Genomic DNA, 27,789 nt, shown 5'->3' on the forward strand with positions numbered 1-27,789 from the left:
TCATTTCACCTTTTTTTCATGCTTAATGTGGCCATTTCTTCTATACTTGCCATTCGGTATCCCATTCTGGTAATGTCCATTAACAGCGCTATGTTCATCACTTGCCCAAAGATGTTTGCTTTGTTTGCGGATAAATTTTGTTATCCTGGCCAAAATATAATAAAGTAAGGCAGCACCTACTAGTACAACAAAGGCAATATCCAGTAAGAAATACTGATAAAAAGAGATGCTGTAAACAGCGGCACGTAGATGTTGGGCTCCGTTGTGACGGAGGATGTAATTAATCCAGTATACAGTCCGATTAACAGGATGACCAGGTTGGTCTTTGTGAATCTCAGACAGCCTCTGGGCACGCTGCCGGTAGCTGCAGGGAAGAAAAAGAAAGAAAAAAGAAGAAGGGGAAAAAATCACCATCAGTACTCTGAGCAATGCCAAGCCTGCAAACATAAATATACTTAAGCCTCTTCAGATCAAACAGCATATTACTGCAGGACTCTTGCAAGCACCGGCATACAGAGGGCTAGGCAGGGCAGACAATCTGTCTTTACATCAGCCCTTACAGCTCATTGATAAAGAGTGACTAGAAAAGCAGACCCAAGTGTGACTAAAGGCAGAAATCCACCCTCCAGCAAAGCGATGAGGAGCCAAGCTGACCTGCTGCCAGAGGCGAAACTTACCTAATCCAAAACGAACCCTATTGAGAGAGACGGATTTGCCCTTCCTGCTGTAAAGCAGTGACATACCCTAACACACCACTCATTTATGTTATTGTGCAACTGAATTACTAGAGAAACACAGAACAAAGTGAGAAACTCGTTTTTGACTGTGCAATAGACTATTTCCGCTTAGGTCCAGAGCTCAGCCTAAAACTTCTCATTTTTCTCAAAGGGCTGTCCCCCCAGCAGCTGATCATGTCAAATTCCTTCTCTCCCCCTCACCACAGCTGCAGGGTCAACGGGTTATTTATGCAGGACTTGCCTTTCTACTAAGGGTAATTGCACAAGGGAAAGGTGATGCAACTGATGTTATCGATATCTCTTTAGCGACATTCCTCTTCGCTGCGGTTCTGCTGCTCGCTCCTTACAGGTTTCTCCTTTCCCAAGGCAAGCACCGCTGAAAGATTTTGTTCCCATGAACGCACGAAGCATTCTCGGCACCCTTCTCCAAAACTACAGTTAGACCAATATAATAAACCACCAGCTAATGTGTCATTATTTTTAAATCTGGAGATGGTCTGAACATCATAGATGTTTGAAACATTCAGAATAAACTTGTAAATTGACTCTCCTCACACTTTAATATCCCTGAGCAATTTGTTTGCTGAAGCTAAAAGGTTATGAAACCCAGTTCATGGGCTTTTTTACTTATTCCACCTGAGTAACAACAACAAAAAAAAATTTCCAAAGAACAGACTGGAGTCCTCACACTCCAGTTTAGTAACTCCAGTTACTAAAAAATAGTAATTTTTTAGAATACTGTCATTGCAACAAAAACAAATGACTTTCCTGACCCTAAGGGAGGTATTATTGGTCAGAACAGGAAAATAATTATTTTTTATTTTTAGTTTTTACATCAAATCATGAGACTTTAGAAAAGAACCACTCTTTTTGAATACATCCATACTTCTAGCAATCCAGATATGACAATTGTATAGATGTACAATTGTATATATGTACTCTGCTCCAGGCCCCTTAAGCAGCACAACAGGCAGACTGCTAAATATGGAGTAATCAAGACACACAAAAAGAGATATTGGTCTGCAACAAGGAATAAGTCAGGACAGGTTTGTTCCTATGACCTTTCTGCCCTTCATGTGGCAACTGTCACAAAAAGCAAATGAGACAGCTGAGTTTTGGTACACTGAGCAACAATCCTAGCACCTACACAGAAACCTGATCGATTGAGTAACTTTGTGAAATGGGATAACCATCCAAAGACTTGCCCCAACTGCACATACAAATAAATCCCAACATGCGCTTTCTTCCCTTGCACGAACGTTCTCTTACCTCATAAAAATAAAATAAAAGCAAGAAGTAATCACTTATTCCATACCTGGGATCATTAATAACTTTTACTAGGGCTTCATACAATTCGCTCTCGGTGACAGTCTTCCAGTTCAACAATATTCCCATGCCTTTGGCCTGCACACGAGTCATAGTATCATAATGGTCTCCAAAAAGGGGAATCCCCACCACCGGGACTCCATGGTACATGGTTTCAAAAATGCTGTTCAAACCTCCGTGACTAAGAAAAGCTTTAATGTTAGAGTGACCTGAAAAGCAGAAGAGGCATGAAGATTGAAAAAAAATAAATTCACATTTCTTTAATGTAAAGTTATTGAAGCAACTGGGTACAACACATTTGTGTCCATGTTTCTACGGCTGCAACTCAGGAAGACAAAAGTGAATACAATTTGTTCTGAAGTTCTCCTCCTTACACCCACTCTGCTGAAATTTTGCATGCATTAGGTTGTTTCCTTAGATGCTGAGAGGGAACAGCCAATGCAAAGAAAATTCTCATGCATCTGAGTTGTGTAAAATTATTAATAGAGTAATTAATATACATTGTTTACTCCTGAGTAGCTGCAGGTGGTGACTCCAACCAGTTTAGCAGTACAAATGAGCCAGGGAGAGATGATTTTTCCTCATTATTCATGTGAAATACAAGCTATTTAATGACAGGACAACTGAGGTTACATTCTCTCTAAAGCTTCACGTGCCTTACTTCAGGGCTAGCAAGATCTGACAATAATGATAACTACCTTATGTAATGGAAAAATGAGACTGCCTCAGAGCAATTTAGTAACCAAAACAAATCTACCTGCTTTAAGAGTCATTTGCCTAATCACTACATTATGTGGTGCCGACATGCGCACACAAGACGCACACGCACGCTTAGCGCATTCACCAGCGCCTGTCGTAGCACTGGAGCTGTTTTGCCAGCACAACCACCCAGGTAGTCCAGAGACAGCCAGAAATATTCTGTGGCCCCCTCAGACCTGCAATGCATTCAGCTACCCTTCGACAAGGAAGGAAGGGGAACAAAGTAAAATATGTAGACTCTAACACAGTCTTTACCAAAAGATGGAAGACTAACAAGTTTCATCTCTGCACCCGAGAACCCTGAATATCTCAGGTTAGTTAAACAAAGTTTATTATCAGCTTGTAACACATGCCCAAGCTCTGTTAGAACTTTCTTTGGAGAACAATAAACATGTATCTATACAGCAGTATGTACAGTAGTTTTGATACAACGTGAACAAATTTTGTATGCTCAGTTTCATGACTCTTCCATGAAGAGAACAGTGAACACCATACCATGCTTTTTCATAACAAAGAAATTAACAGTTACAGTCATCAGTTCATCAGTAGATTCAAGAAAATTCTGGCTTATTTGTCTAACTATTACTTTTTCCTCAAACTTTATAGCTCCTGTGGTATACAAGACACTTGTCAAAAAAATTTCCCATTTATTGATAGCCTTTGGAACAATTATGTCCTTCTCCACACAACTGATTTAGGGAAAAAACAGTTAGTACCAGAGTAAGACAATTAACATCAGAAAGGTGTTGGATTTCATCATCTTGAAATTCTGATGAATTTTATATTCTTGTTCTATGACTTCTACTACAGAAGTTATCCTAGATTTATAATGACTGCTAATTCAGTAGAATATTGTTGGAAGAGCAACCTGAATTCAAGTTAGAATAAGCGATGTATGATCAAAATAGATACTCACCGAGGAGGTCATTTTGTGGTAACCATTCTATAAGCTTTGTATTATTGCCTAAATTCCTTGGTTTGTTTCCTGAAAACCTAAAACAGTAAAATCAAATTGAAGCTTAGTTATCAAGACCTCCAAAATGGATAAACTCAAACCAGAAAATCAAAGCAAACGATCCATGAGCCCTAAAGAAATCTGCAGTTGCACGGGGATCCTGTTTACTCACTATTACAAGAAAACAAAATAGGCTCAACCAAAACACTGTCAATATCTAATAACTTCCAACTTTGTGGTTTTATCATTCAGTTTCCTTGCAATGTGGCTTGAAATGCAATGTTTTCTATCAACGTTAAGGCAACATAGTCCCTTCTCAAAGCATGAATAACTCTTCCCACTGTGACTGGCAGGAGGTTTTATAACCTCTCTATGGCTCTCAGTTCATTGCTTTACTGAAACCTCTGGCTGGTTCTAGATAAATAACTCCACCGAGAACATCCCATCAACACACAAATAATAATGCCTACCATCAACCCTTTCAGTTGGCCAGTTTCCTGTAGCTCTTGACAATTGACACTGTCTTAATTTAAAGAGAGTTACTAATACCAGGAAGGGAAAGGCTGACAGCTCAGCTTATGAGGCAAGAAGCTATTGATGAAAAGTTTGGGATCAGACTGTGAGACAACAGGTGTTTTTATTTCTTACTTGCTCAACTGCCTGAAACCAAACAGCAATGTCTTGCTCACCTGGGGTTGCTGGAAATGTTTAGCCCATAAAGTACGGGCTCAAAGTACAAATTGATTTACACATTAGCTTTATATGCAGTTAATATAGAAAGTTAAATATATTCTAAACTGAAAAGAAAGAGGGAAAAAGTTAGCAGTGACTACTAGAGGATAGAACTGTTTTGTGACCAAGCAACTTAAATTTTCTGGTTATTAAAGAGAATTAGAACTATAACTCCATAAAGAATCGCTTACATATTCCCAATTAAGTGAGCCATACATCTTTACAACTACCAAAGGTTCTGTGCCATGGCTGGAAGAATCTGCATTTTCCTGTTTATTAGTGGGGTTCACTATTCCAACTACACACAGCAATGAAAACACTCCCTAAGAGATGGCAGGGAATGGGATGCTAAACAACCTGTTGACACAACTCCGAAAGTGCAGAAAGGGCAGCAGTCATAAATTGTTAAGGCACTGATTAGTTGGAAACCAATGGTTCACATGAACTCCTCTGAATTATATTCAAGAGCGACTCTCCACGTGAAGCAGAGTTGACTAAACAGCTCTTGGATTTTTACAGTAAGTTGCAAGCGCCACTCAAGATGGTTTTAGAGCTGAGAAAGCTTATTACTAATTTTTAGTCCTGCAGATTTTTCTTCCTCCAATTTCTCACAGAAAAAGACAAGAAGAGCAATTACGAAAGTCTATGTTTACAGATAAAAAAGGAGAAGCAGACTAAAAAGAGGAAAAAGAAGAAAGAAAAAGAAAGAAAACCTAGAATTAAATCAGCAGAATGTCATTCTTGCTCCCCAAGGTGGCTTCTTTATCAGAAACGATGACAGTATGTCACAAGTGTTATAACCTCAGACTCTTTTCACTGTCCCCAATCCTTCTAGGATATAAACTCAGCACAGGAGTATAACCTATGCCTTATTCTGCCACAAAATCATTGCTCCTCCTTATTGCCAGGGGACTGTGACATTTCCACAGAGAGCATCTTTCAAGAGTCAGGTCCTCCCTGCCACCCAGACTGTCTCAATTTCAGCTTCTGCAACTCCAGACAAAGATGGCACAACAGGAAATGAGCATGCTTCAAATCACCCCGAGTACATTTATCATTGCACTTACCTCCAAATAACTCTCTGAGGCAGCCTCGCCAGAGCATGTGCTAACTTATTTGCTATGTCTTCTGAAAGGTATTTCACTCCAGCTCCAAACGAGACAAGGACAAAGCCATTTTCGTTAGCACCATTCACCCATGTTTGGAGATCCTGTTAAAGTGAAAATTTACACTGAGCACTGTAGAAGTGTAGGCAAACCACAGAAACAGATTAAATAAATGCTGCTTAGAAAGAACAGTTGTTGGTCCCTCTGTTACTTCACAAGCCAAGTTTCCAAAGTCATAAGCATTTTAGAAATCACTGAATACAATGACTTGATGAATCAAAATCCACGGTACAGGATGTGAACAGCAAAATTCTTCTGGGTTTGGTTTAGCTTCCATATTAACAACCAGTTTCATAAGACAATTTGTCCTTTCTTAATTAATCAGTTGACACTCATTCATGAGTTAACACATTACATTTAACTCAGCAAAATATAAATAGATCTACCTCATAGTATCAGCCTGGAAGTACAGCACAGGAAATACATAAATGAAGTCTGGGACTTAACTGTGTGATTTCTAGCCTTAAAAAAAGTGAGAGTACTTCAAAAGGGTTGGTTTTCTTTCATTTTAATGAAAATAATAAACACAACTTGAAAGGACAGAGCTTCAGAAAACACCTTCATTTTCCACTGCTCAAATATTTTAAGGAGCAAGGAACAATATTGCATCCATATGGCAAGTACAGGGTGGATCTTACTCTCTTGGACGTATATATACTTTATCTTAGACCTAACTGTGTACCTTTTCTGTGGCAAGTTACTAGTATTACATTAAATATACGGAAGCATAACAAAGGCCAAAGCCCTTTACATCCTTAAGCTCATCCTCCTCCTGTAATTATTCTGATATTACTCTAATTATTTCTAATGCAGTTGGCCGTGGAAACTAAAAAATTATCTTACTGACATACAGATATGCCAGTCTGCCAAAGAATAACTTTATTTCCCGGCATATGGTTTGATTCTGGTCTCACCAAATTTAAGCATGAGCTTGTTCAACACCAGCACAGCAATAGGAAATGAGTAAAAGGAAAATTAAGAGCCCTGTCCACAATGTGCGTCTTGTCCTGGTGATAAGTAACAGGCCAGACAATAATAGAGTAATGCTGTGCTATCCTACCTGAGCACAAAACCACAAAGGCTACCACAAAAACCAGAAGGCATAACGAAAACCTGCACATTACACTGAGGCTTGTACACTCGCTTCTGCTATGCAGTGAACAAGGGATCTCCATCTTCTCTAGACAGAATCCACTTTTGCATTTTTCTTCATCCTTTTTCAGTGCACTTTCTTTTCCTTTTTTCCCCCACATCTGTAGAGGAAGGGGGGCAGGGGGGAAGGGAAAGGACGAGAAGTGTCTGCGACCTGCCTTGAAGCTGAGTCATTTATTATGGGCTGAACTTTTGACACAGAAGTTTCCAAGTGGTTTTGTGATTTATTTAAAGTTTGTCCTTGAATTTTACTTAAGGACCTAAGGCATGCTGCAAATGTAATTATATTATAGTCACTTTTACTTAGTGGTTCAACTAGTTACATCTTGAACCATTTACTATCTGTTCTTTAAAGCAAAATAGAAAATAACCTTTTGTGGGCTCTAGGACAAACCATTCTGAAAAGCAATCAAGTACCATGCGGTAAAAGACAGCTCTCTACCCATTTGTGACATTCGATCAAGTTATATTCTGAGAGCTGAAGTCACCTGTTACAAGGTGGTTTTCTTCTGACAGCTGGGAGAAGCCCAGCATTCACAGGCTCTGGTCTTCATAGTGCACTCACCCACCCTGGTATCTGCTGGAGGAGCACATACCCAGAGCTTTCTGGAATGCCTTCTTAATGACAACTCCATGACACAGGTGCTCAAGAAGCCAACAAGGGGAGACACTCTGCTGGACCTCATACATACAAACAAGAAAGACGTTGTCTGGGATGCAAAGCTCAGGGGCGGCCTTGGCTGCAGTGACCATGAGATGGAGGAGTTCAGGATACTGAGAGGACAAGGAAGACAACAGCGGCATCTCCTGAACTTTATGAGAACTGAATCTGTCCTCTTCAGAGGCCTGCTTGGAAGAATCCCAGGGGATACAACCCTGGAGAGAAGAGGGGTTCAGAAGAGCTGACTGATATTCAAGTATCATCTCCTCCAAACTCAAGCATGGTCCAAGCTGATGAGCAGGAAGTTAAGCAAAGGTGGCAGGAAGATGAACAAAGGACTCCTGGCAAGACTCAGATGCAAAAAGGAAGCATAATTGAGTCTGAAACAGGGAAAGGTGGCCTGGGGGGAATACACAGGCACTACCTGAGTTTGCAGGGATGGGGTTTGGAAAGCCAAAGCCCATTTGCAGCTGAACCTGGTAAGGGACATGAAAGGTAGCAAGGTACCAGAGCAGCAAAAGGAAAACCAGGGGAAACATGGGCCCACTGCTGAGTGGGACGGGGGACTTGGTGACAAAAAAACACCAAACAAACCCAACAGTAAAGGCTGACACACTTAATGGTTTCTTCATCTCAGCCTTTTCTGATAAGGCTGGCCTTCAGCAATCCCAGGTCCCTCAGACCAGAGGTAAGGTCTGGAGCAAGGAAGACCTACCCTCAGTGGAAGATCAAGCTAGGCTACTTCTAAATCAACTGGACATACACAAGTATATGGGACCCGATAGGAGGCACTCAGAAGTGCCAGTAAGCCACCAGGAGCTGACCAATGTCACTGCAAGGCCACTCCTGATTATCTTTGAAAGGTCAAGGCAATTGAAGAGATTCTTGTGGACAGGGGAAAAAAAAAGGAAAAAAACAAGTGTCACTTTCATTTTCACGAAGGAAGATCCAGGGAATGGGCTGCTCAGTCTCACCTTGATCCCTGGGGGAAGGTGACAGAGCAAATAATCCTGAAGATCATTTCCAAACATATTAAGGACAACACAAACAGAGCAGTTAGCACTGACTTATGGAGGAAAAATCAGCTTGATCAACCTGATAGCCTTCTACAATGAGAAATCTGGCTCAGTGAATGAGGTGAGGGCAGTAGTTACCTTCCCCTAAAGCTTTCAGTACTGCCTCCCACCACAGCCTCACAAACAAACTGATGAAGTACTGGCTACACAAATGGACAGTGAGGTGGGGCTGAAAACTGGCTAAAATGCAAGGGGTTAAACTGTTGTTATCAGTGGCACAAAGTCCAGCTGGAGGCATGTTTGCTTTTTAATAGGGACAAAAACAGGATAGCTGGCACTACTGCTCAAATATTTCTCATTCAGCATCAGGAAGTCCTACCTGTGATTACTTATGCTTGGTCAGACACATGGTTTCTGCTGCTAGAGATAAGTCTGTTCCAGCTGAAGAATGTCTCCCAAGGCTACTGCTCCTCTGTGCTTAATTAGAAATTCTGTGAGACTTCACAACTCTGATGTATTCACACAAAAGAATTAACTATCACTATGTGTACATAGAGCAGGTATAAAATATTTCCTTAGAATGGAATTTCTAACATAGTATTCAAAAATCCCCATGTATAATATCAAAGAGCTATTAAGTACTTTGAATTTTACATAGGGGAAAAAAAGAAAGAAAACTGACTATGTACCATGGAATTAGTCACCCTACAAACAGGCTTTTGCATTTCACTGTTGTGCAATAGCAAAGCAACCTGCTTCGCGTTATTATGGCTGATTTCATAGCCAAACCTTTGTAACCCTTCCCTTTTAAGGTAGTTCCACTGCTTCAGTGGAACATGACATGTACAAAGGGGAACTTAAAATCTCGACAGGCAAGACAAGATGCTGCCATCAGGATCAAAAGATAGAATTTGTTTGCCACATTAAATTGGATTACATAAAAATATAACAATCAACAGAATACAAAAGGATTCATTTTGTATAAACTGAAGTGTGTTATCTAAGTGCTCCCCCTCCTGACCCACCTTTTAATTATGGAAACATACAAATATACACTCGCAAGCCCTCATACTGGGATCCAAGCAACAGAAGTTTGCATGGAAAGATTTTAATTAACTTCAGAAATCAGGCATGCTTCCCCTACAGATAGGTTCACACAAGGAAGAGACAAGTGAAATGAGGTTTGCCATGCCCTGAGTTGGTAAAGTGCAAATCAACTCTGATCCAACAGGTACATAACGATTAACACGAGTGCAAGAGGTAGGCACTTGGCTCAGACAGAACAGCTGCCTACATATCTACCGTGGGCTTCCAGACCAGAGCTGGATGATGCCTGATCAACCCAAATAGGAAGGAAAGGAACTTGAAGTTGTCCTTGGGGTTTCTTTCAGGATGCTAAATTAGAAAGAGTATGATTTTGATTCCTCACACAGTCACCTCAACAAATCAAAAAAAGCTTCAACTCAGCTTATCATATTTTGACATCAACTGGAAGGTTCTTACCCCCGCCCCCCTCAAATTAGTCCTATTTTTACTTAAGCTTTGTATCATGCTGGTAGTAAAAGGAATTGCCTGCGTGTCTTCTGATCTGCAGCCCCTTTCCAATCTGCTTCCCTAGAGGGGTGCTAGAGATCAGTACAGCGCATAGGCTGCAGAAAATAAACTATAGACTTGTCAAGACAAGGGTTCTCCTTGCATACATCTGTGTAATTCCTGGCACAACACAGCCTTAATTAAATGGAATCACTAAGCATTGCTAAAAATGCAAGAGTTGGGTAAAAATCAGGATATGAAGAATGTAGGACTTACACTGCCTCCTTGTAGAGCTCCCCGAGTTTGTGACCTGGAAAAGTCCATTATTCTCAGGTTCCTTTAACACCTTATAATTATTTCTCCTTACTTTAGTACAGATTTCCTAAACTGAAGATCTAGTGAAACTCAATCCAAGTGAGTGGTGTTCATAGGTCTTTGGTTGCAAGACAGATCTGAACGTCCTGGTACAATCAGTTGGGCCACAGCACAAAGGCTCAGCATTTTCTTGTACTTTACCTGTTCTTTACATGGCATACAAGGTATAGAAGTAATACAGTAGATAAAAAGCAGGCTATGATCTTGGCACATGACAGAAACTAAATACTTCATCAGCATTATTACTACGGCTATGTACATCACTTAATTTGTGCATATACATTCCTAATGTGTACTTTAGGAAGCGCACGGCAGTGACTGTGATGCAGGACGAGCAGTGCAAAATACAAGCTTTGAGCAATTCTCGCAAAACCTGAATCATGGAAGAGAACACACTGATGCCACAGGACAATTTTGTTTGCCTACAATTTCAGCATATCTAGCCAGTACAGCCTCTAGTCACCTTCCTACCTTTCCATTCATTAAGGTCATATTAGCCCTAACACCCCAAGTACCAGTCTCAATGAAACCACCACTTCAACACTCTACGCTAAAAGAGTTTCACCGTCACCTAGGCTCATCCCCTATAAATTCACCCCTTTCTTTTTCTCAAATCCACTTACACTTTTGACCTCCAGCACATTTTGCTTTCCTGATCTAACTACGCACCCTATGAAAACACATGGAGTCAGGATGAGTCACTAGAGCTGCCTTCATTAAAAGTGGTGTTCCCTGTTCGGGCAGCATTTTACAGCTCCTTACTTGCAGCAGGAAAGCGATCTCCTTTTGCCTGATTTAAACGGTGTTCAGGTTCACTGTAAATTCAGTGTAATTTTTTTTAGTGTAAGGAAAGGATACTTAATATGAAGTTACCACTGTTGAGGTTTAAACCTACAGTAAAATTTGGGGATGGAGGGTTATTACATGATAAGCTGCATTATTGAGCCTTCCTCAAACCCTTCTTCACACTTCAACTGAACACACAAGTCAGAAGTAAACACCTGTGACTTTTGCAGTTAATTCAAACTTTACATATACATCTGAAGACAAGCACTTACTTAAACAGTCACCTCTTTCCATGACTGCAACAGAACAACTGATCACTTTTTTTTCCACAAATGAAAGTATTTTCAGGTTTTGCTGTGTAGAAGAAAAAAAACAAACCCTGCCTCAATTACTTGAAGTCCTAGCATAGCCAGCAGACAACAGTGCTTTGCTGAGGCTACCCCCTGCAAACTTGACACTGACCAGCAGCTTAGAAACAGAGACCTGGCTCACCAAGTCTCAGAGGAGGTACCAATTCATCTTCGACCATATTCTACATCAGATTTGCTTCTAAACCCTTTTAATAAGCGACAATTAAACACACTTAGAGGTCTCACAGAGAGGTACGGCACTTGCACAGAGAGGCAGAGGTGGTCAGACGGCTACTATCCCCTTCCTTCCCTCAGCAGGGAGCTTTCACGTGGAAGGGGACTGGCCTTGTGGCCATTTCACCCCTCCCAGAAGTTGCATGCTTGCTTTTAGAATGCTGCCCTGAGTTTGTCACATCCACTGTTCACAGGCCGCCTAAGCAGGCTTCTCCTTTGTCAACATGGGTAATACTGCAGTCACTTTGCACAGGAGCAGACCCTACAACCTTGCCTTCTTCTCTTTTCCCAGTTTGGTCCTATGAGTGACGATTTCTGTGTGACACTAGGGTACTGAAGAGCGAAGGTTTTTGAGCATCTACTGGTCTTTTACTGAGGTTCGCCCTGGGCTTGCATAGGGAGAAAAAGCACTTATTGATTTATGCTGTACTATAGGCACGGGGGGGGAAGGGGGAGGAATAAAAATAAAATAAATCTTTTTACCATTCTCAGACAGGAATGCTATTGTGCCGACCCTACTATGTGAGCTTTGTTCCGTTTGATTTTCTAATTAGCTATTCTTAGCAGGCTTAGATGCTAAATGCACAGCTGTGACTATAGAGTGAGGACCCAGCTGGCAGTAACCAGTGGTGCCTAATACTGAGCTTTGTTTCAGATAAACAAAGTACACAAATACAAACATAACTGGGTTTAATATCCGAAGCTTTCCCTGTTCAGCTGCTCGATTCAAATGTGTAATAGCACAAATGTCTGTTCTTTGAATATGGTTGCAAACCACCATTCCCCAATGGAGAGCACAGGCATACTATGCAACTTCTACGACAAAATGCTGCTTAGAGTAGACAAAACCAGATCTATTTCAAAATAAATAAATAAGCCACATGAAGTGATCTTTAGAAAGGAGATACTCACTGATAAATAAACAGAAAGGTACAGACCATTTTGATTTGTATCCTAACTTTTCTGGCATCTTCTACATAGCACTTGTCTCATGAAATATTTAAATGATATATTAATACATTTTTAACCTCATTTCAAATTTTACTAAAAACCAATGTTTCTGCACAGGCAGTTAAAGGTCACATAGCTGCCATTATATGACCTTTATTACCACTGAACAAACAAGGTCCCATCACATAATCTGAAAGTTATATAAAAATAACGTTAGTCTACAGCAAACCCAGAGAAACGCCATCGCTTTAGGCAAAGTATGCTGTTTCAATTTACTTGCCTTGAATTTGTAAATCCATTTACATAAATAGAGGGGTTTTTTATTTGCTCTAACAAGCAAAGGACATAGGACATCAGCCGACCGCTCTGAGCGGAGGCTGGCTCTCACCTCCCTGACTCGACACATCCCACTGCCTTCTGCTGGCTCAGCCAAACATCCCTGCATCGGCTACCGCATATGTCACACTCTGAAGGTTATTTTTCCACTAAATTCCTGCCTTTTAAAAGTGAGGGCCACCAGGCAAATGTGCTTGTCCCATTTTATCAGGGTTTGTTCCTTTTCACATCATCAGGCTCAGTCAGTTCAATTAACAGCAGCCAAGTTGCTCCCAAACAGGACAAGATCCTTCCCCACCATTTCCCTCTGGATTAACTGCAAGTTATTTGTTCTCTTTCCTCGGGTACAAGCTGCTGTCAGCCACCAATCCCCTCTGTTGTGCACGTGTAACTCAACGTATTTTTTCTGGTCTCTCTCCTCTTCATTTATTGTCATCTGAAGTCAAACCAAAACTTCCAAAAATTAAACAGAGAAGGTGGGGTATTTGTAAAGTCTCAGTAAGTTTACATCTTGTCTTCCCTAGGTATACTGATGTTGGCTGACCTGCATCATGTACTATTAAGACACTAATAAATCTCATTCTATTAGTGAGATCTATATACGCAAAGTCCATACAGCTAATATTAACATTTTTTTTTCATATTCTGTAGTTCATATTAGCATAGAGTAAGATAATTCCAAAACCAATACTTTGTAGACATTAAAAAAGCGTACTCAGATTATGGCATTAAATTCCTCTAATTTCTTGCTGGTTAAAGCCACGCTAACACTGTCAGAACTGTAAGACCTGAACCGTTTTCTATTGGGACCCCAAGCACTACTAAGTACACTGTTGTCACGTACCAGTCTAACAAAGCTGTTGATAACGTGCTGCTTCAATAATATTAGACATAGACTCGGCCTTGTTGAAATACAGACTTTTTGATCTTATGTTTCTCACTAATTATTTGGTAGATATGCTGCATATTTGGCTTATAAAAATGCATTGGGGAAAAAAAATATGTCTTTAAAGCCTTATAAAAATTCTCGATGTCTAAAATTTTGCATTTTTTGTCCATGACCTCCACTGTCTTTTCCCATTTAACATCCAATACCAACAGAATGTTTAAGTCCATTTAACTTTAAAGAGGAATGAAATACAGACTCAAAAACACAGGCAAGAAATACAGTACCAGAAGCTTTTGTCTTTTCTCCCATGTCCCAGCCCTCTCTAGAGTTACAGGCGTATCCAATGAAGGCTCCGAGAACACAGTCTACCTAAAACTAGAGGTCAACCAGAAAACTGCTGCGCAAGAGCTTCCCTGATGCAACACTCTCTGTCAAAAATCCATTACTCACTGGACCTTTGGCAAGCACCCTGGGAAAGCAACCTTGCCCTTCAAATGAATGGAAGGTAGCCGAGAATAAGAAGCTTGCCCTTCAGGGGAGGTGATTAAAATCACTGCATAGAGTAGCAGGTGCAGCAGAGGTAGCCTCAAATCCAGGATTCAAATTAAAAAACCTTGTTGATGTTATCCTAGAGGCGATATTCTGTTAAAAAACCACAAAAAAAAACCCCAAAATATTCACAAAATACCAAAAAAACAAGCACAAAGCCCCATTGTATAACTTGCAAGCATATACAGAAAAGTTTATGATTATTAAAAGTAAATGCAAACCAAGGTTTTACCACACACACCCCCAGTTTCAGTAGCTGCATATGTAGTTGAAAAGCTGTGCAAGTAACAGTTAAAAAAAAGACAGTTTTAAGTATGGAGACTGTTTTTACTTATTCTACCTATAGAACATGAAGTCACATTAAACTGCAGCAAACACACTAAGAAGAAAATTAATAAGCAGCAGAATTTTAAATCCATACCTCTGCATTACAGATACAGACATATAGCCCCATCCACAAATTCAGATTATAAACTAATTCAGGTGGGAAATTTTGTCTTTTATTGTTCCAGTATGACACCATGCTCTGTGGACAGTATGAGATATAATTCTAACCTGCAGCTCTAATTTAATAACAGCGAGTTCTTCATTTCCTTTTCAGATCAAATAGCTTTTCTTTCTCCCTTCTTTTTTTAATATTTATAAATATATACATATACATACACACATATGTATCTATGTGTCTATATACACACACAGATATACACACATAATATTTACGTATTTTTATATAATATTTATGTATTTTAAACAGGCCATGAGTCATCACCCCTTCTTTAACAAGCTTAGGATCAGCTGGCTTCTGAGCCTGTGTTTAAGCGGTAAGATCTCACATGCTTCAATCAGACCTCCCTAATCTCCTCTTCTGCTCCTCCACTTGTTTGGGGTGACCAGGATTGCACTCAGAAACTCTTAGGAGAGCCCCATCTACATGTGTGTGTGTCCACTCACCTTTTGCAAAAAGCATGAAGAACGAACAAGCACTGCAGCAGCACCCGCTGAGCAATCCCCTATTTTCACCTCTTATGGGTGGCTTCAAAAAAAATTACTGTACACCAAGTTTCGGCCAAAGATGAATTGAGTCCCCAAAAGTGTGATTCCCTTGAAGGCCAGCTTTTAATAAGAACAGCATTATTTGGAAGACAGGATGCTTTTTTAGGCAGAGAAGCTGAAGATATATTACTGATTTTCCCTGCACTCTTCAGGTTAGGTAAGACATGCTTGAAGCCACACCACAGAAGAGGTTATGTTCCACCTGCTCTCAGCCACTAATGCCAGGGCAGGGAGCCAGGCGTGGGACCGTCCCTTGTCCTCCCCCTCTGTCACATTCTGTTCGTCCTCAGAAGCCTCCATCCTCTCCTGGAGAAGCCCGCCACAGGCACCTCACCACCCCAAACAACGGGTGCTGGCCACACTAACCCAGCCACAGCATATATAAATGCCCAAGCATTAGCCAAACACCAGTTATCCACTTCACTTAAATAACCTTTAAGCAACTAGGACATCCGAAAAGAAAAGTTGGCTTGATTACAAAGATTATTTTTTTAAAATCAGTAATATTAATAATTAGGCTTGCTGCTCTTAAGTGTCAGCTTTGACAATGTGCCACTGTCCAAAACTATACAAACATGGTGTTCAAACTCAAGCACGTTCCAAATACTACAGAACAAAAAGTATGCCTTTGGAAGTCAGTTCCCATCTTCTGTTTCTCTACGTGACGTTAGAAATTATCCCACAGTACGCTAGAGAAGCAGAACATGGAAAAACACTAGCTCATTAGTTGTCCTACATGCAGGTCAGTCTTCAAAACTTGCAAGTGACACAGCTAAAGCACTGCACGTTACTGAAGTAAACCTTGGGTTGATCTGTGTTTCAACACAAAAATGATGAATTCGAATACTTAAAATCTGTCTAGAAAGCATGTTTATAACGTCTAAACGTGTCTGCAAAACATGTTTATAATAGCTTAACCTGTTTGATTTTTTGTAAATAAAAAAAACAGAGTAAAATAACTTCTATTGCTTTTAACTTTCATTATTTGACCTATGCAATATCCAAGGTTGGAACCTTGCATTTCCTATTCCCAATACATACAATCATTTGAGCTGGAGGGATAACCACCTCATACTACTATCCCTGAACCAAGTAAACTTGCTTTTTGACAGACAGCACAGGCTTGCTGAAGAGCTTTGGTGTCCATTCATCAGATCACTGGATGCCAGCTTACACATGGCATGCATACTTGGAGGGCCCACCTTCCCAACCAAGTTTTACTGGAGATACTTAACTGACTTCTGAGATCAGCCCTGCATCCTTTGCGCTGTATTACAGTATACAGGTAGACACTGGATCATATGTCTTCCCAAATTTAAAATGCAGCAGTACAGCCAGAATAGACGTGGTTTGCCAACCTTGCCATACTGGAGCACCTGAGAGTGGAGATGACAGCAGTTTTATGACTGCCAACACCTGAAGAGCTCAGGCTCTTGTGTAGCAAAAGATCAATTACTGGAGGGGGGGGAAGAAGCTTTATGTGGAAACATATTTCATAGCCAAAATACATGATCATATGGTTCAGGGCTGAACTTACACAGTGCCCCAAAATCTCCCTCATCCCTAGAAGACTTTTTGCCTCCCCAGCTGACAATCACATGCATTTTAAAATAGCTCTAGAATTGCTTCATATTGCCAGAAATTTACTGTCAAAAGTAGCTCTGCAAAAACTATTCCCCAGACTTCAAAAAAAAAAAATAAAATGGTGTTATGCCATGCACAAAAAACTACTGCTACAGTCTGCAAGAGCTTATAGACACTGTCCTTGAATTTGAATGAAGGAGAAAAATCTGACCTATGGAATAAAACATCTCTTTATTCTTCCACCTAACTTTAAAGATAATAAAGATCAGCTAACACATGCCTAGTAAACATACAACTGCCAGCAAGACTCCAGAAAAAGAAAACCCACTTTTTAGTGAAGATATTTCAAAGCCACCAATTTGTTGCCTAGATCTATATAATAACAATATTAGACAAGAGATCTTCAGGGAGGAGCAAGTAGGTTACTGTAATTACTATTTGTTGACATTTAGGGCTGAAAGGACAGCTTCTACTTCTGAAACGTGAACGCCCTCCTTTTGCAGCATGAATTTAGTTTGCTCAGGTATGGAAGAATTAAAAAAAAAAAAAAAAAGAAGAAAAAGAACTATCATTTGTTTCTCTTTTCCTATCAAGGACAAGTGGCATTCAGTCCAAAGTGCCACCTCAAGATCAGCATTGAAAAAAAAAAAAAAACCCAAACCGTTGTGTTACACAGAAGTAGCTACGAAACTTTAAAAACTGTGTAGATGCAGGAAAAAAAAAGCATCATCATTTTAGTTTGTGGTTTGGGTTTGTTGTGGTGTTTTGTTTTTTGGGGTTTTTTTGTTTGGTTTTTTTTTTGGTTTTTTTGTAAGCACTGACACAGATTCTCTCAAGTACAACTGTATCCAAACTGCAGGATCCAACCTAAGCCCAAACACACCTTACACCATCAACCAGCTGATGGAAAGGAGTCCGTTCAAACACTGGTCAGCTGCTTTTCTTGCAGGGAAGATGCCTGACCATTTCCAGTGTCCTCTGCCCCCTCCTCACCAGTGACCAGGCATTTCCCAAGACAGCTGCTTGTAGCACCCATCACATTTCTACTCTGATTCAAGGACGTATCTTATCAGCCTGATTAATACCTAACTACGTACCAACCTAGTCACAAGATATAAATGCCGTAGCAGAGGTTTCCCCATTGTTCCTTAAAATGTGTGTTACTTTTAACAGCCAGCTTTGTTCAGCTTCGCAAGATCCCCCTGGAGAACTGTAATATGAAAGAGCCAGAGGAGCCTTTTACTTTTCTAATGGCTGCTGCCAGTTATCTGGAAAATACTGCCAGCTAACACCATACACTTAACAGTTTAAGTCAGCAACGACCTTAAAAGACTTGATATTCAGTCTGTCTCTAGCTTTTCATCTTTTAAGGCTAATTCTGCTTGCACTGTCCTCTATTCAAATCAAAATACACTCTTTTTGGAGTTAACTATAGAAACCCTGGAATCTTTCCCATGTGCGTGTAAGATTTTATTCACTTATGCATAATGGGTGCAGTCACATTAACCATCTCCTTGCCTTTCAAAGGGCACACTATTCATGCAAGGAGCACCTTCTAAATCCACACACTTTAACCATAAAGTGAAAATAGCATGTTAGCTGCCACAGAAGGCAACTCTTAACTGTGCGGTGTCTATTGCCAACGTTGAGCTTTGCGAAGCGATGACCACCACAATGAAACACAGTGACACAAGTTCTGCTCAGCTTCATCCACCTGCAGCAGGGAACAGAAGAGCTATCCTTGGGAATTTTAGTCACTGACCGACGTATTGCCTCTTGGTAAAGGGCAAGACTAACCCTGCTATGCCGAGGAGAAAGCTCCCAGCTGCCTGTGCCATGCCGCAAGGTGCTGCAGGGAGCCGGGCAGAGCGGTGACCTCCAAAGGACCTGCTGCTCTCCTAGCTGGCTCTTGGCTTCCGCTCCTCCGCACACTGATCACTGTGACCGCACCGAGGGACACTGCACCACGCGCAGACTGACATCAGGGCACTGCCTTAGAGGGACAGACAAAAAGGGGAAAAAAAAAGGAAGATCGGAGCCTGGCAAAGGCTTCCCAAGGCATCTGGGCAGGCTGCATCCCAAAGACATTTGCAGTTTGTGTACCACAGCCGTGTGCTGCGCGCTGCAGCTATAATTGCTATAGAGCTCAGCAGCAGCTAAAAATCATGCCCATCACACAAACTTACTGCACAATCAGCTATGCTGGTTTCTGATCTTACTGGGATACGCCTCGGTAAGGCCAGTTCCCTTCACGGGTGACGCACGAGATGCACAGCTAACATACGGTCCCTGCAGGGACTGCACTCTCCCCCTGCCCGAGCACCCTGCCAGCGTGGCAGAGGCTCTGCAGACACTGTGCACGCTCCGCAGCTTGACTTTGGCTACATTCATTGTGGTCGCGGACCTGAGCATCCCCCCACGAAGCACATCACTGCAAGGCCAAACGCTGCTACAGACCCTTATGCCTCTGATCAGACACCAGCAAGCGTTTGGTTCGCAGGTGAAAGCAAGCTTCCAGCTTAACATCCTCCAAAATAAACCTAGTTTACCTGCACCAAAAATACTCTACCCGCACGCAGTAAGTGGGGATGACTGGGGGATTTACAAAACCCTTCCACTGCCCTGAACCAAAGCATTAATGTAGATGGGACAGAGCAAAGCAAGAGCAAAGTTTGCTTCCCTTCACACACGCAGTGTTACTACATGGATGTTCAGCACCCTCTGCTACCCACTACCTTTAAAGCTGTGTTTTTCTAAGTTTTCTCTAAAGAAAGTTTAAGGAAAACACAGGTGCAGACTCTGAGCAACCACAAAACAGACCTACCAAATCTTCTAGAACTAAACAGCCATCCTGTAACAGTTTAAAAGACCTTGACCTTCGTCTCCTCTTCAATTTATTACTCTCTGCCTTTTCTTTTCTTGAAGATGTTAATTATTAGCAGAAAACCAGAGCTTTTCAGTCATGTGTAGGAATTCTGATTTGATTAAATAACCTACTTTCTTCCTTTTTCACCCCCTCCCAAAAAAATAACAAACTCTGCTGGCGAGGCTGCCGTGCCACTGCTGAGGTGTCTGCGTAATTTATGTTGAGCAGGTATTTTGGACTTGAAAAAACAACACAGATTTTTTTCCTAGAAGTCTCTAACAGAAAAAGTAGACAAGGCTACTCATAAGCAGTTTTAGAGAATGTAGGAGACTGAATGGCTTGTAATAGTAGCTTAAATTTGCTTGCTAAAGCTATTATGTCCAACCACATGCCCCTCTCCTCTGACGATCATCTCTGGGCAGGAACATCGCTTTTGTTTACGAGACAGCTCCTGAAGCATCACCATTTCCAGCCCAGAAACATGAACCAGCCCCGCGTCAGGCTTACCTTAATGCACCAGGCTAAAAGCTGCAGAAAATAAATTAGCAAAGGCTCCTGCCTTGGATGCAGCAATAGCTGAAAGCAGTCACAGCATTAGCTATCTGATTTTCATCTGCCAGAATAAAGTGACAGTTAGGAATTTTATCTAACTGTTCAGTAAAAACAAACTGATTGCCCAATAATTTAGCTACAATACATTCCACAGTGGATTATGCGTAACAGTTTAGGCATGGACAAATTATGTGATAAGAGATGAACACACTCACTTTGTCTCTCTCACATTCAATCAAATCCCATGCTTAGAACATTGTAAGAATGAATTGCCTAATAAAATTGAAAAGAATGTAAATAATGTCTCAGTTCACAAATAATTACAGGGTGGTTTTTTCCCCTCACGGTAATAAGTATTTACCAGCATGTACTCTACTTACAGGTCTATTTCAAGGTCACTGTCAGTCTGGTTATATCAAACATTTTACTTATTGTTTCACCTTCTTTCATCACAGGATATATTAACAGGTTAAAATCTGTAGTTCCAGAGTAAATTTAGAAAATATACAGCAATATATTCTCAAAAGGCTCCAAATATATATGTGAGTATAAATATATATCTCTATATCTATACACATGCACGCAACCTTATAGCAAAACATTGACAAAAAATTGCTGCTTTTATTTTCTTCCACTCTATTTTATAGCAAAGAAAGTATCTCCTTTTGAGGAGAGTTAATTTTTTACCCTAAAGACCAATCTACAGAAGTGAAAAATAGACAATGCTGACATAGTGCCCAAATTTATCAACAAAGACATTTTGCTTCTTACAGAACGAGAAAATATTGGTTTGGAAAATGAAGCGCTGAAACTCAATCCAGCCAGAAAGTTTTCCCTGGAGAGAATAGGGCTGGAATTTGTTTTGGAGAGCACAGGGCTACCGTTAGTCTGCTTTCTCAGGATATCTGTGCAGCCTGACAGTTTCTATACACAAACGGCCAGATAGAAGCAGCACTATTATGGTCATCTCTGATGACATGTTGGAGAACGGACAACAGTATGCATTGTGATATAACCACTAGCGTCTTCAGAGTGCAATGCAAGTGCCTGCTCTCATTCACCTCAGACACATTTAACACTGAGCAGGGGAAGAAAAAAAAAAAAAAAAAAAAAGGTGAGGGAATTGGCTCAGTGCTCCACATCCTGCAGCCCAAATCAGAGAATTATCTGGTGTTTTCCGAGTTGGTGAAAAAGGTACTCTGAAGTCAAGACACATCAACAGTGCAAAGAATTAAAACAAAACAAAAAAAAAAAAACCACACCACAAAGGAAAAAAATCCCTTAGCTGTCCACGACCAATTTTCAGGGTAAAACAGATGAAAAGTGGGCCTGGCAGTTTTTATGCAAAAAGCAAAGGCTGAAAGAGGCACTTTTAGAAGGAAATTGTTGAGCCCTGCAGGCCTACCTATTTATCACCCAGTAAGAAGCGTCCATTAATAATCATCTCCAATTCAAGATCTATTTGTTGACACATACATAAATAGAAGTGTAAATGACACGGTTTTCTGTGAAATTTTGCTCTGTCACTCACCATTGTGTTGCTGAACAGAGGCATTGTGGATATCAGGTGTTAAAGATCACATGGTAAACTGTGATCAGTTTATCAAATCAAACTTAATTATTTATCTGTGCAGCCAGGATTTCTGGAATCAATCCAGTCACTGTCACTATTTCAGTATGGTGCCCAGTACCTGACAGCCAGTAAGTGTACAGTAAAAATTCATATCCGAGTGCAGTAGTGGTGCCATTTATGTCAACTCACATCATCTCCGTTTCTTGGCCTATACACAGTTTCTTTGTGCCTATATACATACAATTTTAAAGACATTTTTACCTATCGAGCCAAGGTAAGCAAACTCTCCATAAAAACACTAATTTCGAGAAATTAGGTAGTACAACCTACCAGTGGGCATCTTGAAACTTAAGCAGTATTCACCTGTTCTCCGTTCTTCCCATTTTAATACACACTTGGTTAGAAGCTACAGATGTAATTTCCAAGATAGTAAGCACTGGATTTTCCTCTACTGTACCTTAAGCAGCTTACTCAAAAGAAAATTACGTCCTGCAACCACAAAAGACTCCTTTTTATGAGTCTGCGTCTGCTAGTTCCCCTCACCACCACCCCAAGCTACTTCTAGTGACTTCAAAGGTATATTTCACCAAGAAACAACAAAAGACACTGGATCCCATTTGGAATTCACTGCTGAAAAACTGCCACTCATCATATGAGGTCAACCAGATACCACAGAAATTACCGTAAAGCTCAGCAAACCTTACTTCTGGCAGAGGGCTGGCCGGTTTGGTGAGGATTCCTCCCACATAAACAACATTGGGTAGTGTGGGTCTTGGAAACTCCAGTGCTACATCAGTACAAAGCATCCACAGGCTGGATCCATGAACCAAGTCGTACATAGACCGTTCCGGCAGAACCTTGTGTTTCTGCATTATCCTTTCATATTTTGGCAGAACCAAAAAACTGACTCCAAATCTTGAAATAAGATAAACAACAGTATTTTTAATCCTCTCAAATAGGTTCATGTGATCTGTGAGCAGCGAGTTAAATTCTGGAACGTAAGACAGAGGAGCTGGAGCGCCCACTTCAGCTGGATACCAGAGGCCAGTGGAAAAGACAGCGTATTTAACCCCTAAAAGATGAGCTATAACAAATCCACACATTTCATTGGGATCTACCAGGAGCAGGTCAAATTTTTCCTGTTTCAGGGCACGCATGAGGTTTCGGTTGCCAACAATCATGTCGCAGTTCTTGGAATAGTGGTCCAGGATATCAAACAGTTCAAGGGCTGTCAGTCTCCCAGAGAAGATACTCCTCATCTTGGACTGAAGAAAATCATCCGAGGTGCTGCTGTTAAAGATCCCTGGGTAGCGCTGAAGTCTATAGTGATTAGATGGAGGAATCTCTCTGCCCTCAGAGAGGAGAAACACTGTCTGGTGACCTTGGTCATGCAAGGCTGAGGCCAGAGTCTTGAAAATATAAAGATGGCTTTCAAACATAATTGGCGGCACAACAACAATTTTGGCAGCCCTTGCTATCCCGACAGCACTCCACAGGAGAATGAAAGCTGGAGCGTACGGCTTCATAGCTGGAATGAGAAATAAAAGCATTACATCAACAGGAAACAAGTTTGTATGCTACCTGGGAATTTTAAAAAGTTACTATGTGGCTGTCCCATGAAAGCTAATCACATCTCCCTATTTCAAAGAGGTCTTTGCAGTTGTCACAAGGAACAAGAGAGCCACTTGGCTTCAGAGTGCATATGGTAGTGCTCTGTTTCCAGTGAGATCTGCCTGGTCTTTTCCCCTCCCCTCCCATTGGGCATTAAGGGCAGACAAGAAACTTCTTCCAACACAGATACGGCACCTGCATTAAAACCAACTGAGACAATGAGGTTGGTAGCCTCCATGGAGATACCATGTGCACCGCTTCCAAATTACATATGCCATGCAACAGCTGTAAGTCAGCTCTGAAAGCTAGATCCTGCTACATTTGGGATTATATTAAAAAGCACAGCTGCATTATTTTCATTATAATATATTAAGTAAATAAGAAAGATACTAAGTTCAAAGACACAAAGGCTAAGAGCCTGTATTTATTCACACAAGACCTAAAGGATGCACTAGTGATTTGCAGTGCGTGGGATATAAGATGACTCATAAACACAATTAGTCTTGCCCTCTCAATTGGAACTTCTAATATGTCCATCTTAATTTTGTAGTTTGAGCGTATCACACTTCACACTGCCGCTAACATGGTTAGGAGCGTTGCTACTGCAAGGTCTTGACAGCTTGTGACCCACAGCTTTCAAGCTGTCCTCCTTCAAACTACTACTCTCTGTTCTCATTTAAGAGTAACATTTTCTGCCATTTTGTTTTCATATAAGCCAATGGGAATGGAGAAGACTCTTTTTTTTCTTCCTAAAACAACACACAAATTCATGCAATGCTTTTCTTTAGTATCAACACTGATCAGACATATGAGGATGAGAAGTCAAGATCTGGCAGGAAGATGCTACCAGCAAGTAAAAACCAATTTAACTTCTTTGAGCTTTCAAAAATTACACTTTATGTATGAGAACAAGTGAAATAACAGGAATTAGTACTACATATGCGAATATCTCAACTTCCACTGAAGCACTTTTAGAAGTACTTGATACTGAACCTACTTAAATCAGCACTTGAGCAGGCACTCAAGCATGAACTCTAACTGATGCTGAAAACCCCACCGTAAATACACAGCTCTGACAGTAGCAGACTGCCAGGGAAAGGGAAAACACTTCTCCCCCACCACGTCTTGGTGAGTAAAGCCTGTAAAGCGTTGTACGCACCAGATGAACGCAAAGTGCATTAGAAGCACAGACAGGGCACATCAGAAAGCTCTCAGTCACTTTAACCCTCCTAGGACAGAGAAACAAATGCAAGCCAAACCAAACAATCTGCTCTTTCCCCATGCCAAACCAATCCACGTGGAAACGCAGGTCTGTTGCACTGTCCTTTATAAATAAGCACAACAGAAACAGGTAACACTGCTCCTCAGTCCTTATCTCCTTACAGCATAGTCTTATAACCCTCCTACAACAGATTGCTCAGGACATTTTTTTTAATATTTTTTTTTATGTTACATGGGTTACCAGCTCACCAACAGAGCATCTCATATTTGTATTGCTAACATAATATTGAACCTTCTGAAAGATGCCTCAAATTTCTCCTACTCCAGCTTCTGCAAGTAGCTTGACTTTGAAACATTTATAAGCATGCACCAAGCCCAAGTAAAGTTGGAAAATCAACAAAAGTCACATTGGCTATTTAAATCAAGTTTCCCATGAGAAGTTTTCTTACTGGATTTGAAGCCTCCTCCACACTTGTCTCCACACTTGCCTAGGAGGTTACCAACTATCACTTAGAGAACTTTACCTATTTTAAATTAATTATCACCAGCAGTAGTGTGTGCACAAAAAATTTCATTCAGGTAGAGACATGGTTTTTGTCAGTTTTGTTTTTTCTTTCCCAAGACAAAGCCCACAGCACAAATATGCACAGCATAACCTGGTAGCATCCATGGGCAAGTAGCGAGGAACTGAAATATGGAGAATTTATTGAGATCTCCACACCACCACTGCATTCACAGGCTGACAGATCACCCTGGGAAGTACTCGGAGGCTTCACTGTTTCTAGGCACAAAGCTCAATTTTAAAGAGAGAACATTTGAGGGGAAGAAATTACTTGCTGCAAATATTGCCCAGTAGCATATGAAATCTTCACTATACACCACTGTCATTGACATCGGGAGAGACAGATATGATTTTTAAGCTGCTTCAATCAGTATGTTGGAGACTACCCTGAAATATCTCCTCCTCGGCAAATCAAGTTACATCAAACTAAACAGCAGTACTATCCCTCTCCAATGAATTTGGTAAAAGCACTCTTTCTACACAAGAAACAGATTACCTCTCAGCGTGAAGGCCTGACCTACCGGAGAGCTGAAGGTATTAAATCACATTTTTAGTTTAGGCCTGTGCTTTCACTGGGGCTTTCTAGAAAACCACAGCACCCCAGAGAGCCCAGCTGCCCTCTCAGGAGCTCCCGTTCCAAGGGCGGGCCAGCAGCAAGCTCCACTCACCAACACACTTCGCTCCTGTCCATAAAACTTGCAGGTGTCAGGCCCGCAGTAGAGGGCTGTGCAAATGCAGAAGTACCTAGGCTTGGCATAACATTCAATATTGGTGAAGCAGCACCAACAAGCTGTGCTCAGCTATCTTCAACAGGGCCCCACTGGAGGGTAACACTTGTTAGGCAAGTGTGTTTTTAAAAAATAATTAAGTAACAGTTCATCAACGAAATATCCAAAAGAAAAATGACCGAACTTGGAAAAAACCCATTATTGATTACATTGCCCCATTCTATAAGCATTTCCTTAAGTTACTGCTCCTGTCAACAACAGCAGTATTACAAAACCATGAATAGAGGTAAAGGATTGGGAAACTCAGGAACAGTTAATGTTTCTATCAGCAGTATAAATCAAAGGTTCGTGAAGCCTAAGGGCTAGTCACAATCCAACAGGTTGCCAGATACAGGCATGCCGGCCGTACTTTGATTTCCTGACCCGATACAGCCCTGGAGTACAGCACAGGAAAATACAACCCTTAGCCCTAAGGCGTATTTTCCACAGCCGGGGTTACGCATTTGCCAACAAAAGCCATGGGAACTACAGCTGTCCTTCCCTGAGACGGTGACAGCACCTCCCCACCGCTTCCTATCCCCACTCTCACCCAGCAGCAACATTTGAAATGGGAAATGCACTGGACATTTTACTCTTTACGAAGGGATTATAAAGCTCTACCTACCTAACACAAAAATCTGTCAATATAACTACAAGCAATTTACCAAACATTAGTTTTTCTCCTTTGAGGTGTATCAGAGTCAAAAGATGATACGACATGCTTCCCTAGGAGTCTGTAGCTTGCAGTATCTTCAGAAATGATACAAAAAAATAACCAGTTCTCAAAAATTTATTATGCAACTCCCCTTCTCAATGCAAGCATCTTCCACAGGGACAGGAAAATATATGTACTGGACCTGCCAAGCTATAGAGATATCAAACACACAACGCTATTAGAGAAATGTCAATTAAGTGACATTTTTACTGGGAAAAATGGCATTGACCTTCTACTGAACTTCTGGCAGGAACCCGCAGGATGAAGCCTCATAATTTCATCTCCTGGCCAGACAGGAGCAGGGAACTTGCAAGGTTTGTATATAGCAGGAACAAGGGCAATATGTAAGAGCACTTTGCCATCACAAGCATAATTCCCATTTGGCAGACTCGGAGGGGGAAGAAGAGGTGCTCGGTGCCATCAGCAGGGCAACAGCACGCGACTACACAAGCTCAGTTCCGGATGCCCCTTCACTCTGACCATCCTCAGCAATGAGCTCCTCCAGCACATCAGGTACGTGTACCAAGACAGGCAGAGCTGTGGAGGCTTGGGAATTTCCGATTCGGCTCATCTCCAAAATTAGTGAGCAGCACCAAAGCACAGGGGGCTTTCCAGGGGTTAGGAAAATTATAAGTGGTGCTCAGTTGGAAGCCAGCTAATTAAAACCAGAGCACAGGGACTATTCCCACTAACTTCCAGTCATACTCCAGCAGCCAATTACCAGAATAACTTATTGGCCAAAATAAATAAAAAGGATCAACATCCAAGGCAACTGCTT

The 27,789-nt window shown here is 41.1% G+C and overlaps 1 protein-coding gene across 1 annotated transcript; it reads right to left on the reverse strand.

Annotated features, from left to right (window-relative positions):
- UGT8 (UDP glycosyltransferase 8) lies at positions 1-27,789 on the reverse strand. Its single transcript, XM_074155064.1, has 6 exons — positions 27,750-27,789; positions 22,840-23,663; positions 5,577-5,719; positions 3,739-3,815; positions 2,053-2,272; positions 1-364 (listed from the first exon to the last, which is right to left on the reverse strand). The coding sequence occupies exons 1-6, from the start codon at positions 27,772-27,774 to the stop codon at positions 1-3; spliced, it is 1,653 nt and encodes a 550-aa protein (XP_074011165.1). The 5' UTR covers positions 27,775-27,789.

Source organism: Numenius arquata, chromosome 10 (genome assembly GCF_964106895.1).
Source record: "Numenius arquata chromosome 10, bNumArq3.hap1.1, whole genome shotgun sequence".
NCBI lineage: Eukaryota > Metazoa > Chordata > Aves > Charadriiformes > Scolopacidae > Numenius > Numenius arquata.

What these genes read in the sequence shown, in the direction of transcription:
- UGT8 (XM_074155064.1), bottom strand. Translation starts at nt 27,774, where the DNA reads ATGTTGATCCTTTTTATTTATTTTG. An exon ending in CCTCAGAGAGTTATTTGGAG is followed by an intron (nt 3,816 to 5,576) that starts GTAAGTGCAATG and finishes TTACTGTTTTAG; the next exon opens with GTTTTCAGGAAACAAACCAA. An exon ending in ACCACAAAATGACCTCCTCG is followed by an intron (nt 2,273 to 3,738) that starts GTGAGTATCTAT and finishes TCTGCTTTTCAG; the next exon opens with GTCACTCTAACATTAAAGCT.